We start from the raw sequence: 16,574 nt of genomic DNA, 5'->3' as shown, positions 1-16,574 counted from the left end.
CGTGTTCACCTGGGCTTCCCTGGTGGCGCAGTGGTTGAGAGTCCGCCTGCTGATGCAGGGGACACAGGTTCGTGCCCCGGTTCGGGAAGATCCCACATGCCGCGGAGCAGCTGGGCCCGTGAGCCATGGCCGCTGAGCCTGCGCGTCCGGAGCCTGTGCTCCGCAACGGGAGAGGCCACAACAGTAAGAGGCCCGCGTACCACCAAAAAAAAAAAAAAAAAGTGTTCACCTTCCTTTTACTTACTTACATCAGACACTGACAAATTCACGGAAATAAGAAGCCAAAGTTAGTCTCTAGCATAAAAAAAGACAGGGCACAGGAAGGGTATGCTGGGCATAGGAAGCCCATTTCTGGCATGGTATTGTTGAAATTCTGTAGAGAACCACTTTTTCAAGACAAGGAAGGAGGGATTTAGGAAAGCAAGCTTATTCTTTCATACACTAAAACTTAATTTCAGCTCTTTTTTGAAGGAAAGTCTCCTAAAATTACTTTCACCCAACATACACTACACAAGCCAACCTCCTCCTGCCCCTTGTGGCAGGGCACCCACTCTCCCACCCACCCACACAGCTCCTGCTTTAGTCCTAGGCATGCCTCTTGCCCAGCCCTCCCCCTAAGCTTTTCTTCTTAGACTTGCCCTCAAATCTCAATGAAGACCCCAAAGTAGAAGCATCTTGGGTGAGCTCCATCGAGGACTCAGGGGCTCCGGTGGTTCTAGCAGGCTAAGATTGCAGGAAGTCCAACCTTTGGATGAATGGAGGTCTAATATACTACGCTAAACTAGAACTCTCATTTATTAATAAACCTACCACCTACGATAAAGCAAGCAGTACAATCCCTGGAGACTGACCTTAACCGCTGCTTATAATAATCTTCATCTCCATCATCTCGGCATCTCACTACTTTCCGACCTCCTCCTCCTCCTCCTACGGCTTCAGCTTCTTCCCCAGAACTTGGAAAGAAGTCATCATCAATCTCCTGCACTGTGACTTTCTTCTGCCGTTTCTGGCGACTGAGCACCCGTCTCCGGTCACAGTCGGTGTCTTCCCCGGACAGGTCAGTCCCTGCCGCCTCCCCCTGCTCCCACTCCGTGGGCAAGTACTCGGACACTTCATCCTCAGAGTCTCCCTCTGCCTTTGGCCTCACATCACACTCCAAGGGTTTCTTTCCCTTTAGCAATCCCACCTGCCCCTGGAACTGAAGAGCCCTCTTCTGGAGTTTCTTGATGTGTTTTTTCAAGCGCTCATCTGTTTTCGAGAGAACTTTGCTTCTCTTGTCTGGTTTGTTTTCACTGAGTGTTGAGCTCAGCTCAGAAGTGGCCGAGGCCGGGGCTTTTTTAGCTGCTCTTTTATTACAAGCTTGCTTCTTTCTTTCAAAGGACAGTTTTGCTTGATCTGCCAAATACTTTTCAAAATCTGAGGCTTCGTTGAGCATTAGTTTTCTGGGCTTTCTCTCCTGCTTCTGAGGGATCTGGGTACCAAAAGGTGTCATCTGACCAGTGCGGACGAGCTCTTCCCAAGCAGTCTCCTGAGCGGGCATGAGCATGCTGCCGAGGGAGGACGGCTCTGCTTCTGAAAAGAGGGATGACAACACGTTGGGCACTAGCACAAAACTTTCCAAGAGAACAACGGATATGTGCACTACTCAATACATAAATTAAAAAAAGAAAAAAAAATCACTGACGTACTAAAGTAGATGACGTACTAAAGTACAGTGTATGTGAAGAACAGAGTGAAATTTACTATGGCATTCGTGCCGCATTTAGTATACTCCTATTCAAAAAGGTAACTTCTCAATAACTTTTCCCAAAACACTGCATTATCAATATACTTTCTGTGCATCCAAAGACAGACCCAGTCATATGTAACACACAGAGAAATTTTACCATGTTTCCTTATCAACTGCCCTTGAGGAAGCAATCTCCCAAGTTTCCACGTCACTGCTAATACCAGCATTCAGATGGACTTAAATACGAGACAGCAGAACTGAAAACAGACATCTAAAGAATCAGCATGCACCTAAATAGGTAAAACATAAATGCTGCCTCTGCACTGCCCAACAGGAGAGTCACCATATGGCTACTTAAATTTACGTTGAAAATTCATTCTCCCAGTGGTACTGGCCACATTTCAAGCACTCAATAGCCACATGTGGCTAAAGGCTACCATAATGGACAACACAGACAGCATTTCCACTATTGCAAAAAGGTCCACTAAACAGCACCGTGTTAGATGTGCGAAGTTAACTGACTGAAGGGATGAACTAAAGTTGGAAGTTATGCCATAATAATAGAAAGCCACCCAGAGATCATCCCTCTTTCATTAGTTGAAATTAATCTCTAGCAAAATTACTTTACCCATAGCCAAAATACCAAAAGAAGTAAAGGCTTAATAGGAAGGCATCCATATTCTAAAATCTGTATTTCTTGCAGGCCAATAATAGCACAGTGCAGTTTTTCATTAAATGTGCACTGAAGAAAAACATACATCAGAAAGTGCACACATCCTAAGTGTACAGCTCAGTGAATTTTCAGAAAGAAAACAAACCCATAACACCAGCATCCAGATCAGGAAGCATAAATTACTAGGACCCCCAGATATGCCCTTCATGGTGCCTCCCAGCTTCTACCCCACCAGATACTGACTGACCTATTAACACGGTAGACAAGTTGTACCCGCCTTTCAACTTAATGGAAATGGGAATGTCTGTACTTGTATCTGGTTTCTTTTGTTCAACATTATGCTTGGGTGAGTCACACTTACTACTGAATACAATTGCAGTTTGTTGATTGTCATTGCTGTTAGTATTCTATTATAACTCTACCACAATTTTTCCATTCTAGTGTTACTGGACATTTGGGTAGTTTCCAGGTTTGGGCTACCAGGAATAATGTTGCTACGAGCATTCCAATACACATTTTTTGGTAATGTATGTATATAATTCTTTGGGTATATTAAGCTTTAGTAGACACCACCAAACCGATTTCCAAAGTGGTCCTAGCAATTTTAAGTTCCACCAACAGTGTTTGAGAGTTTCAACTGGTCCACATTCTTGCCATTCCACTTTAGCTATGCTGGTAGGCATGGAGTAGTACCACTTTGTGGCTGTAATTTGTATTTCCCTAGTGACTAATGAACTAGGGAATCTTTACGTAAGATCTGTTGATCTTTTGGGTAGCCTATTGTGAAGAAAATGTTCAAATCTTTTGCCCATTTTTCTCATATGTGGTCTGTCTTTAAAAGGAAAAAAAAAAAAAGATTTCTAGGAGCTCTTCATACGTTCTGGACTCAAGTCCCTGGACTGATACAGATATTGCAAACATCTTTTCCCATTCTGCAGCTTGCCTTTTCACTCTCTTAAATGCTATCTTTCAGCGACATAAGATCTTAGTTGTAACATAGTTCATTCATCAAATCTTTTCCTTTACAGTGAGCCTTGTTTTTGTGCCTTGTTAAATCTTTGCCCCAAGATCATGAAAATGTTTTCCTCTGTTATATGCTAAAAGCTTTGTTTTATCCTTAACGGTGAAATCTACAATCCATTTGGAATTTATTTCTGTGTACTGTATAATGGGCCAATATTCACTTTATCTTCATGTGGAATAACCCAGCACACTTAGTGAAAAGACGATTCTTCTCCACAGCACTGTACTGCCACATCTGTCATAAATCAAGTGACCACACATGGGTGGGTCTGTTTGCTGGACCCTCTACTCTGTCCCATTGGTGTATTTGTCTATCCTTATGCCACTACTGTGTCTTAATTACTATAGGTTAGTAATAAGTCTGGGTATTTTGTTCTTCTTCAAGATTGCCTTGGCCATTCTTGACCCAATGCATGTTTATATAAATTTTAGAATCAGGTTGTTAGTGCCACCCACCCTCAGCCTACTCTTCCTACTCTATACCCTCTCCCTCAAAAAACTCCCTGTAATTTATATTGGGGTTGCACTGAAACTACAAGTGGACAGAACTGTATCTTCCAATCTATGACCATGGTGTATCTCCCCATTTATTTGCCTTCTTTAATTTTTCAATGACATTTTGTAGTTTTTAATGTAGAGAGCGCTGAAGAAAACTACCTTTTTTTACTAAGAGTTATTTCCAGGTATTTGATTTTGATCGTAATTGCCATCTTTATTAAATTTTATTTTTTGCTTTTGCTCGTATGTAGAAATATGACTGATTTTTATATATTGACCTTGTATCCAGTGACACTGCTAAATTCACATGGTAATTCCAACAGACTGCCCATTGATCCTTTCAGATTTTTGATATGACCAATAACATATGCTGTAAATAATGATGGTTTTATTTCTCTTCTTACATTACTACACTATCCAGGTACAATGCTGAACAGGAAAGGTGATAGCAAGCAACTCATCTCATCCCAGATCAGAGGAGCAAAGCCAACTGCTGCAAAGTTTATCCCACCTAATTCCAGGAAAGGATTCTTTAATCAGATAATCCTCACAACAATTAGGAAACGGATCGCTATGTGGAGACCAGGGGAAAGGAAACCTCAGGCAAGCATGTGAGCAAAGAAATGAAGGTCTACTATGCTTATGCCCATCTCAAAGCAGACTTGGAAAGGTTAAAGAATGTAGCCAAGGTCTATACCTGGGCGATACAGAGCTGGGGTACACAAAGCCTAGACACTCTGTTCTCCTGCCCCACCAAACAGAGCATAGAGCACCACGGAGAAGGAAGGTATCCCAGAAGGGATGGAGGAGGAAGGGTTATAAGGGAGACCAGGAGTCTGAAGTGTTAGCTGGAGCCCCACTGGAGAGGGATAATAGGAACCAGGAGTTCAGGAAAAGGGCAAAAGGCCACAGGTCTACAGATTTATAAGATACTAGAACCTAGGTGGCCACAAAAGCCATAGGTAATGGATGAGATTATTTGGGGAGAGGCAGTATAAGAAGAAGGCAGCTCAGGACTTCCCTGGTGGCGCAGTGGTTAAGAATCTGCCTGCCAATGCAAGGGACACGGGTTCGATCCCTGGTCCAGGAAGATCCCACATGCTGCGGAGCAACTAAGCCCGTGCGCCACAACTACTGAAGCCCGCGCGCCCTACAGCCCGTGCTCCGCGACAGGAGGAGCCACCGCAATGAGAAGCCCGCGCACCACAATGAAGACTCAATGCAGCCATAAATAAATAAATTTATAAAAAAGAAGAAGAGGGCTCAGCAAGAAATTCTGAGAATAATCAACATTTAAGATAAGCCTAGAAAAGCCGGTCAAAAAAAAACTAAACAGGAATGGTCAGAAGGCTAAAAGGAAAACCAGAAGAGAGACATGGATCTTGGAAGGCAGGGAAGTATCAGCTGCTACAGACAGGCCAAGTGGAGCTTTTGGATGGGGGAAGTAACAATTAATCCTGGGCCAAGTTTTACCAAACAAATAACAGGTAGCAAAAGGCAGCAGCGAGTTCTAGTCAGCCAGACCAGGACAATCGTTTTTTTTACCAATGAGAAATATGGCATTTCAGCAGCAGAAAGCACTCCTCATAGGCCCAATGGATTCTGCGAGACGTTAATAGCACATCTCATAGTTATTTTTTTCCAATGCCTCAATTCTCACAATTCTCTTGTCTTACTGAATAGACTTCTGGAATTAGTAGAAAATATCTGCCTGAAGGGTTTAAATCGATACTTCAACTAGTAAATAACTGAACAGCTACCAACAATTTCTAAACACACATGCACACACACTGACTACAAAGATACTTCGTTTCAGAGTTTATGCATCTTCCCAAAAGGCTTCCCAAAAGATGCCCATCCAGGTCAGTGTTATAAACAAAATCATGGCCATGGATTAAATAACCTGAATTAAGATGCCCCTTCCTGAACAACAGAACTGATGCTTGGAAAGCCTGCCAGATACGTCCCCAAAAGATATTTAAAAGCAATTCTAGGAATGTTCATGGGTGATGCTTGGGCAACAAAACGTAATTCAATCAAGATGTTAGGTGTCTACAAAATCAATAGAAAAGAATGTTAAGATTTCTAATTTATTAGACGTAATACTAAATGCACACCAGGAGCCTCCATTAGACTGAGTTAAAAATTTACTTTCTTTCTCTGAAACCCCATAAGACTTAAAATAGATTTGTTTCTACAGGTGTGGAGAATAAAATTTTCCTGTGTCTCTTTTGTCACTAAGTAAACAAATGTATTTTTCCCAACACCCAGGCCAGAACTGAAGGGACACCCTCCACTGACGAGAGGCATCAGGCATCAATTCGAGAACAGAGACACCGTCCCCAGTATCCTCACCTGCATCCTCCTCCTCCAGACTGGCATGATCTAGTTCAACTTTTACCTCTGCTCCCCCAAGGATAGCCTGGAGACGTTTTTGTTTTGCTGTGATCTTCTTCAGTTGTTGTTCCTTAATGGGTAGATATTGAATACAAAAAACAGCAATGAAGTGATTAAATGTTAAATACAAACGACAGCATTGCAAAATTTTAAAAACTTTAATCAAGAGCAAAATAAAACAATTACCAAATACAACTATTACTACAGAAAACCTTATTTGAATAACTGCCACTTTTCTAGCAGGAAGCCCTCAAAGCATGTCCATCGGGCAGCATCCGTGTCCCCACCCGCTCTCCTGACTGGGCGGCACGGCTCTCTACCTGCCTGAGCAGCTAAGTTCACTGCACTGACTCTCCACCGACTTGGGAGGTGGAACTGCTCTACATGGTTTCCTCATTACACACGGGGTAAATCACTGAATTTCTCTGTTTCTGACCTTAGCAGCCAATGGGCTATGAGGTCAATAGGCTGTAGGGATAAGAAACAAACACAAATGTTCAAACAGTTGAAAAAGTCAGTCACCTTTGATAATCTACCATATTTATGACTGTCCTTTATAGTATCCTACCCAATCACAAAATTTTAAAGGGAAAATCTATTTTGATATACCCTTTTACTCTGTCCTCCCCGGGCCCCCCTTTGTCTTGTCTCCCTCTACATCACCAGAGCTTGGATATGCGGCCATTCCTAGGGATTCCCTAATTAACTAGGCCTGTGGTAGGTGGTTCTTTCTCCCAAGGTCAAGAATGCTTGAACGCCAAACATGAGTGTGGAGCAAGGGGACATCCTGATTATAAACACCATGTTGTAATGACTTGTAATTCCTTTTACTGTATCTCACAGTTTTTCTCTCAGCAAACTCTCATACAAAACAGCCTCTCTCTGAATAGTCTCTCTCTAAACAGCAAAAAGCTGCTAAAGAGAGACAGGAATATATAACCAAGTTAGACCGGTACCTAAAGGGGCCTAAGACTGGTCCTCTCTGCTCTTCGAAACCCCAGCCCACCAGAAGCCCACTATTCACATGCTCCACGAGAAGCCAGGCGGTCTCCTCTCTGCTTTGGGGAGACCCCTGGTGCCTCAAGCCACTGTGAGCTCTGACCTTTGGGCTGCTGCTGTGGAGTTAAGTGAGAGAGACAGTGTGGAGAAGATCATGAACCGGTGAGTGGAGAGCAAAAGGAGGAACCAAGGTTAACCACACCCCACAAGTAGAGCCTGAATAAGAGCTGTGGGGACTCTACTCACTGCACTGAATCCACTGCAAGCACAAGGCCATCTGCTAATCACTTAGGATGGCGGCAATAAAATGATCAAAACTAGTCATTTCTACCTCCTGCAATATATTGTCATGAAGTGTACATCAATTCTAAAAAATGTTTCAAACCTCATAAAAACAATGTCATAAGTGACAGACATTCCCTACCCTTAAGTCCTCCAACCCTAAGTGCAGACCCGGTCAGTGTGGCTGGGTGATGACTGAACACCGAAGGCCAGCCTCTCAGAACAGTGATCACGAGTGTGTGAGGGGCGAGGGCTGGGTCGATGGGAAACGTCTGCAGACAGTCAGTGCAAGCAGGAGCTGAGCAGGAAAAAGAGCAAGTCCACGCAAGACAAGGAGACGGCGTGAGAGGCCCGCATGCCAAAGAACTTAAGCTGGGGAAAGAAAGTGGCGCGGCAGGGAGACTATGAAGTACCCGAGTGAGGAGGCACGCAAAGCCAAAAGAGGAACTTCTTCTCAGTTACGTACGTATGCGCACATATGCGTATTTTTAGAAACACTCTTTAAGCAGAGGATGTTAAAGGGAAACAGCCAAAAAAATTAAACGTATAAAAGGAACTCAAAAGTTTCTGTTATAAATTTGCTTCACATTTACCAGTACTTTTCAGAATAGCTACTTCCCAAATATTAAATGAGCCTAAATAATGACTTTTGCAAAAATGCAACTTAGTGTGTTATTTGGAGTCACCTTGTTATACTTCTGTCGTTTTACAGAATCTAGTTTCCTGTTGATGTCTTTGTTGGTGTCAGCTTGAGGGCTAAGTTGTTCAATAATTTTATTGATTTGCCTTAGGGATGTCGTACATGACCTGAAAAAGAAGATAAAATGTCCATTTTCCACTCTGGTAACATCTTTTATAGAATAACATGGAGAGAAATGCTAAAAACATGTCCCTTTTACTTCTTATTAACTAAAAGACAAAAGCAACTAAATCAGAATACATATTCTTTTTGGCCAGTAATAGAATTTGAAGGGTTATTAGGAGTCTAAGATGACTGCTCATGATTTTCTCTAATCTGGCCAATTTTAATCAGTTCATTCCCATTTGCAAGCAGATTCATTCATTCTACAAGCATTTTAAGGGTCTACTCTATTCAAGAGACTGTGCAAAACCAACAGGCAATAAGCTGTCCCTTTATATGAAAAAATGCATACACTTTTTTTTTGAGAGTTAATTTTTTAGAGCAGTTTTAGGTTCACAGCAAAACTGAGAGGAAGGTGAAGATTTCCCATATACTCCCTGCCCCAAATACGCACAGCGTACCCCATTACCAACAACTCATACATCCGTGTTTAAAGGCCATTATGGAAGTCTCCCGAAGCTTGGAAAAGTACTAAAAATATTTAAACATCTTCTTATATAGGTCAGGCAACTGTGACAATATTTTTCTTTTGCATGACTAGAAGACTTATTTGCTGTCGTTTTACACTTTGTAGTGCAAAGAAAAAGAATCAGTTTATAATACATTGCTCCTAAAATAGACATCATAGAATTGTAACTCCCAAGTTTCAAAACACAAATTCAATCTCAACACTTGTGTAATTTGCTGTTTGTACCCTTTGTGGATTTCAGGAGAAAAGATGTTATCAATGCAAGTTACTGGCAGTCTCAGTACGTGTCACCATCTGTCTAGTGTTAGGCGGCCTCTAGTGTTAGGTGACTCTGCAGCACCCTGCTCTGTCACCTCTGCAAGCAGTGGATACATTTCCCAGGTCGAATGTAAAAGGTGTGTTCATTACACGGCATCGAGGTCCTCACACCTGAAGGTCAGGCTACAACTATTGGAGAACACCTGCTGCTCAAGAGGCCCAAAGAACACACCAGAAAACTGTTAGCAGAAAACATGCCCTTTAAGTGCCAACAGCTGCCTGTACCACAGCGCCCCCCCCCACCCCCCACCCCCCACCCCCCCCCCGCCCAGGGTAGCCAAAAGCTCTATGTGCCTCCCTCCCCCTCCCCCAGCTGCTCCCACCTGAGACCACACCATCCCTCCACCCAGTCCTCCCCTTCCCCTTCCTGTTTCCCTGACACAGCCAAGAACACTGGCCAAGGAGGGCAGACTGGCAACGGAGAGCGAGCTCAACTCAATCCTCTGCCCCGTCTTCCAACCCAGGTCCAGGGCACCCCCTTCCCCACCAGCGTGCTGTGCGCAACACGGCCCAGGTCTGTTTCTCCTCTAAAGCACAAGTGAAGTCTCTATGGGACTTCAGCTTTCTTTATAGAGTCAAAATTACAACAGAAGAAAGAAAAAGCAGGGAGTTGTTTCTCACTGTTTCTAGAAATGCAAATCTGAAAAGGTACCAAAAGACTGGCCCTAGGTTTAGGCACAGGAAACTGGAAAGAAATTATAGGATGGGGAGGTGGGGGGGGGGCGGATATGTTCCTGGTATCTGGAGTAGGACATATCAGAACTTTAGGAACGCTTCTCCTGAGAACCGTTCTGTGCACAAGCTTGCAAAATCTGGGGCACTTAGAACAGTGCTTCTCTCCAGGACATCATGTGTAACAAGCTGCTGTGAACTGAACTGAGCACCTAACTACTGTGTACAGAGCTTCTGAGCGAAAGGGCTGGGGTTTAGACACAAGGTCAAGGACCACCCTTACTGACCCCATCCTCCAATTAAAGGTTCTATAAATCTCCTAAATTTCTGGACTACCACAGCTATTGTCTGAATCTCTCCGTCATATGTAAACACAAACTCTATAATCAGAGAGAAGGTGGTCCACTCACATGAGGTCGTCCAACACTGACTGATACTCCTTCTCTGCGTCAGCAAGCTGGGCCACACGGCTGGCCTCATGAATGGCGCTGTCCACCTGCTGAAGCACCCCTTGCTCCAGCACGTCCTGGTCATAGACGTCCACACCCAAACCCTGCAGCTCCAGGGCCTGGGCACTGGGCTCCACCGCCTGGATCTGATGTCTGTTGATGTGCAGCAGGGCTGGCCCTCTCCTCGGAAGTTCCGAGGGATACCCCTTGGCGGAAGTGGAGGGTCTATTAGCAGGGGAACAAGAGGGGAGGCTCTCCCCCAGCTCCACGTCGCCATCGTTCTCCTGCTTGACTGTCCCCTCTGCACTCTCACTGATATCCTGACTCTGTGAACAGTCTTGCTCCTGAGTTTGACTTGAGTGGGGGATCCTCTCATTTGGCATCCTCTACAGACTATCTAAAAGGAAAACAATTTTTCAGTCAGCCCTTCAGTTATATAGAATTGATATTTATATAGTTTCGTAAATATCTTATAACGAAAGCAGACCAATTTCTAAAAAAATCAAGAAATAATCCTCCAATTATACATAAATTTAAGTTCCCAAGTATTTTTCTTAAACGGGCACAAGCTATAGATCTTCTTGAGTGCTGATAATTGAGAAAAATTAACCAGAAAAACAAAAAAAAAGAAGAAAAAATGCAGTATCACCAACAAACGACACTGGGGTAGCCAGCTAAGAAAGCTGGCAGCCAGCATCCTGAATGATGCCCACAGAGTCTTCTCCAAATCAACTGAAGTCATTTCACTGCTGCTTTCCAAGTCAGCCTCTTCACTGCATTACGGCACAAGTGACCTACATTATAGTGGCAAGATCAACTGTAAAGTATAGATTTAGTGACTTGAGAGAGATTCTCTACAAATCTAACACTAAAAACTTTCAGGTTGAACTCCAAAAAACAGGAACTCTGAACAAGAGGTAATAAACAGCACCACTCAAATCAGAATCTGAGGAAGATTAATTAAAATATTCTCAAAAATAACTCCATTTCAATGCATGATATCATTTCTCACCATCAGGCTGGCAAAAACATGATGACTGATAATATCCAGGAGAGGCAAGAAAACTCCACTTTCACATAATGCCGGTGGGAACATAAGTTTGTAAAATTCTTTTGGAAGGCAATTTAGCAATATCTGTCAAGATTTAAAATTCACATTACTAGGCACTTATTCCAGAGAAATACTCACATATACATAAGGATATTTATTGTAGCATGTTTTAAAATAGTTTTTAAAAGTCATTAAGTATTTTCAATGTTAGTGATATAAAAGCCAAGTAAGACGAAAAAAGTCACATCGTATGAAGACATTTATATTGGAAAACAATGTGTATCCACACCTGTGTGTATGGAATGCATTCAAAATGATCTGGGGATACAAACTAAACCTGTGACAACTGGGAGGGGGAAGCAGAAGGAACAGGTAGGAATAAAGGGGAACTCTCACATTTTACTCCAAGAAATCAAGAACTCCTTGAAAGAAAATGTGTTCACTATATTGCCTGTATAACTCCATCGAATAAATACTTTTATATACATTAAAAAAAAGTGACAGCTTTTCTTTTAACAGTGAATAAACTAAGGTTTCTTTCAGCACTAAAACTTTATTTCAATGAAATGATGACAAATTCCCCAACAAGCCCCACTCATTCCTCATTAAATAAAATGATCCCAGTGGCCAAGCACTAGGATACAAAGATGCCAGGAACTTAAGTGTCATCCTGCCCTAAGCAGCTCGCTCACTAGTGGAGGAGAAGCATGCCAGTAACAACACAGAGGGGCAGGTCTGTAAAAGAGGCACAGGCAAGAGCCCAGGTGGGGGACTTCCCTGGTGGCACAGTGGTTAAGAATCCGCCTGTCAATGCAGGGGACATGGGTTCGAGCCCTGGTCCAGGAAGATCCCACATGCCGCGGAGCAACTAAGCCCATGCGCCACAACTACTGAGCCTGCGCTCTAGAGCCCGCGAGCCACAACTAGTGAGCCCGCATGCCACAACTACTGAAGCCTGTGTGCCTAGAGCCCATGCTCCAAAACAAGAGAAGCCACCCCAATGAGAAGCCCACGCACCACAACGAAGAGTAACCCCCGCTCGCCGCAACTAGAGAAAGCCCGCATGCAGCAAGACCCAACGCAGACCAAAAAAATAATTAACTTTTGAATGTTATCTTAGGAACTTAATAAATTCTTTCATTCAAATGAAACTCTTTGATCAATGTAGTCTTCAAAATTAACATTACCTACAGTATTTAGAGCAAATCAGTTTGGAATATACACTGAGATATTTTTCTAACAGTAAAGATATTGAATCTATTTCCCTTTTTTCCTTCTGTTTCCCTGTGACCAAGGGCATATATATTTTTTTCTGTAAATTCATTTTTTTTGAATTTTTGAATTTTATTTTTTATACAGCAGGTTCTTATTAGTTATCCATTTTATACATATTAGTGTATATATGTCAATCCCAATCTCCCAATTCATCACACCATCACCACCACCCGCCATTTTCCACCCTTGGTGTCCATACGTTTGTTCTCTACATCTGTGTCTTAATTTCTGCCCTGCAAACCAATTCATCTGTACCATTTTTCTAGGTTCCACATATATGCGTTAATATACGATATCTGTTTTTCTCTTTCTGAGAAAAAAAGAGGCCAGGTGGGCATAGAGGAAAGGACAGTGCACTGGGTCTGGAGTTCAAAAAACACATACAAACTGAGATTTGAACATGTGACCCAGGATCTGATATACAGGAGGTGTTCATACACGCTGAAAGGAAGGTTCAGAGAGGAATCTAAAATAACAAGTCCGGTCTGGACAACTGAGTCACTCATGAATTCAGTCACAAAAATATGAATCAGAAAAGCAGCAGATGGGAAGCAGGGAGAGCTGGCAGTAACGTGTCCAGCTGGCACGCAGGCAGAAATGCAAATCTAGGCTCTAGAGAAAATCTGGACAAGATGTGGATGCACTGGCAGAGTAAACAGCCCCAGGGATCCCAAGGCCGTGACAGGTACCAAAGATCCTTTCAGAGGGTAAGAAAAGGCTAACACTGAAAAGGTTAAAAGAGAACAGCAGAGTAAGGAAGTTCCTCCATTTGGGGCCATTCTGATTATTTTCAGGAGAAAGGATAAGACTGGCACTCTATCATTTTCAACAGAGACAGCAGGATTCTGGCTCAGAGTCTTCACACTAGCTGGAATTTAACAATTCTGTTTTCATTGTTCTTATTTGTATGTATATAAAGATTTCCTTTTCAGGTTAAAAAAAGACATTAAATCCATCAAAATATTAAGTAATAACATTGTAGTACAAAGAAAAGGTTAAAATAATAATGTTTGGAGAAAACTTCTAATAACAGAAAAAGAGTAAGAGGGAATGGTTAAAAATGGAAAATAATAGGGCAAGTTCCAAAGGAAACCAGAAAGGGTCCAGCGGATTTGGAAAGTAGGTCGCTAGTTACCTTAGTAAAAGAAACCTTAGTGGAGCAAAGGGGACAAAGCCAGACTGCAGTGGGATAAGAAGTGAGTAGAGAAGGAAACAGAGGCCTTATCCCCTTAAGGATAGGCCACGGCAGGGAGATCACTGGAATAATAAAGTAATCACAGGATGGGGTAAAGATGCTGAGTAATTGACCTTGGGGTCCAAGCTGGGTAGATTTTTAAAAAACAAGCCAGAAGGGACTGGAAGAGGGAGGGAAGGAGGGAGAAAGGGAAGGGAAGGGAAAAGGGAAAAAAGAAATAAGGAAGCAGTCAAGAAGCCACTTGGAGAATGGACCAAAGGTCAAGTCTCCTGGGAATAAGAGATGAAAACAAGGAAGCTCTCCTCAGAACGTAAGGAGTTTCCAAAGTGAAATAAATTATATGACATTCAATAAATATTTATTGAGTGACTTCCCTGGTGGTCCAGTGGTTAAGACTCCACGCTCCCAATGCAGGGGGCCGGGGTTCGATCCCTGGTCAGGGAACTAGAACCTGCATGCCGCAACTAAGAGCCCGCATGCCAGCTCAGCCAAATAAATAAATATAGTTTTTAAAAACATTTATTGAAAGTCAATTACACCAGGCAATGCACTCGGTTAACTAGTTTCCGTCCCCATTGAGCTTAGAGGCTCTTGCAGATGACACATATTTTAAGAATTTTATATATACATATACATATTTACGTATAAGTATGTATTTATACATAAATTATACACACACACAAATGTAACCGTGGTTAACTGCCTTAAGAAGAAAGTACAGGATTCTTTATGACAAAATAACAGAGGAGCCTAATTGACATTGCAGAGGTAGGTGTGAGGTCAGGGAGGTCTCTCTGATAAAGTTATAGTTGAACCAGCATCTGAAGGATGAATAGGAGTTAACAGGCCAAAAGTGAACATTTTGCAAAGAAACAGCATGTCTAATTCCTAAGGCTGGAAAGAGCTGGTGCGGTTGGAAAAATGGAAGAAGCCTGCATTGTGAGAAATCTTTTATTTTATTTTACATGAATAACAGTTAAAGGAGCTGATAAAGACTCCATTTATTGTGTAAATTCTACAAAATATCTTCTAACACTCTGCAAGGCTCAATCATCTGAGAAAACAATATCTTCATTGTCTTTCTTTAAGCACTGGGGCTTCTGTGGGATGAGCTGGATTCTGGTTGGGAGGTTTGGTTGAATGCATGCAGAGCTGGGGAGGGGAATGGGCAGAAGTGAAGACGGAAGGGCAGGCAAGGGCCCTGAGGAAACACAAAGGGCCTGAGGAAACATGAACTTGGATTTTTCTCCAAGTGTAATGGAGTGACTTCGAAGAGTTTTAAACAGGGTGACAATGGCATGACCCAATTTATGTTTGTAAAAGACCAGCTGGACTACTGTACAGATAATGGATTGGAGGAAACAGTGCAACATGGACATGTTGGGACACGTACGGGTGACAAGTGACAGAAGCTTGGAACAGGGAGACAGCACTGAAGATGGATGCTACGTGGGAAATCTTTCTGTTACGGAACTTATATGCGGACTGCTCAATCCTCCTTCACATACTCCCACTTTACTGTATCAATGCCTAAAGTGCCTGACTTCTACTTACCTCGATTCTCTCTTTCAAATAACAGTGTTTTAATCGAGACCAAACAGGGCCGGGCTGCCCCTGCGCGCGGGGGCCGAACACAAAACCGAGAAGTTGATGCTTACATGCCGGCTCGCCTGCCCGCGGCGGAACCAGAAGCTGGGACAACCCCCGGCCCCCCCAGGTGAGCGCCCCGCAGCGTCACTTCCGGCCGCAGGTGGGCTGGCGCATTAGGCTATCGCCCGGCCAGAGGGCCGCCTCCCGGCCCCCCGCGCGGATGGGCTCCTTCCCGGCCGCCTGGACACCCCGAGCGGGCCCCAGACATCTCCCGCCCGACGTTCAACTCAGCTGCCGGAACACTCACCGCAGGGCCGCACGGCCAGCCGTATAGAAACGTAGAAGCAGCCGCCTTCGCGAACAGCCTTGCAACTGAGTCTGGGACCGGGCGCGGCGCGTGCGTCTTCTGCCCGCCGTAAGCACCGCCCAAGCACCGCCCCCAACAATGACCGGACGGGCTTGCGCGTGTGGGGCCTATGGCGCATGCGCCGGCTCCAGGGTTTATTTTGAACTGCGGGCGAGACCACGTGGTTTGAGCGAAGAATGCAGCCCCGCCTTTCTACCTGTGCACCGGGTACGAAAATGGCCTAGGCTGCTGACCTGTGGCTTGTGAGCAGCGCTTCACTCGTGGTGAAAAATGCCTCTGTAGTAAGGCGGTTATAAGAATTAAAAGATGTTTCCAGAAAAAGAGAGAGAGGTACGTATACTAGTGTGCCGTGCGAATGTAAGTGCTTACAATTAACCATGAACTCCAAAAAGAAAGCTTGGGGAAGGGAGCTGGCTTGAGCACTGCACATTTCAGTAACACACACACACACACACACACACACACACACACACACACACACACACACACACACACACACACACACACACACCCCAAGCAGGGGTGGGTGTGTGTGCATAGTGGGCCTACGTCAATGTCTTGATTGCGTTAGTGAGCCAGTCATTTAATATTTGTCCTCCGATCAAAGAGGTAAGGAGAATTTTGAGCCAGGTGAGAATTTAGCAGAACATTTGCAGAACATTTGCAGAAACGAAATGTTCACACACGGGTTCAGAACAAAGGGAGGAAATTGAGCTACACCTGAG

At 43.7% G+C, this 16,574-nt stretch overlaps 1 protein-coding gene across 2 annotated transcripts in view; it reads right to left on the bottom strand.

Moving 5' to 3' along the window:
* The window catches only part of ERCC6 (ERCC excision repair 6, chromatin remodeling factor), a 76,201-nt gene extending 60,268 nt beyond the window's left edge, over positions 1–15,933 (bottom strand). The window contains exons 1-5 of one of the 2 annotated variants that reach the window (XM_067710206.1): positions 15,790–15,933; positions 10,333–10,768; positions 8,288–8,408; positions 6,279–6,390; positions 852–1,572 (exon numbers count right to left, since the gene is read on the bottom strand). In XM_067710206.1, coding sequence (XP_067566307.1) covers positions 852–1,572; positions 6,279–6,390; positions 8,288–8,408; positions 10,333–10,754 — 1,376 coding nt within the window. In that variant the 5' untranslated portion in view covers positions 10,755–10,768; positions 15,790–15,933. The remainder of the gene's footprint in view (positions 1–851; positions 1,573–6,278; positions 6,391–8,287; positions 8,409–10,332; positions 10,769–15,789) is intronic. The other variant, XM_067710207.1, reaches the window with a different exon arrangement.
* Positions 15,934–16,574: the final 641 nt, after the last annotated feature.

This window comes from Pseudorca crassidens, chromosome 16 (assembly GCF_039906515.1).
Source record: "Pseudorca crassidens isolate mPseCra1 chromosome 16, mPseCra1.hap1, whole genome shotgun sequence".
NCBI lineage: Eukaryota > Metazoa > Chordata > Mammalia > Artiodactyla > Delphinidae > Pseudorca > Pseudorca crassidens.
The sequence above is the reverse complement of the archived record's forward strand: the minus strand, read 5'-3'. Positions and strand labels throughout refer to the sequence as shown.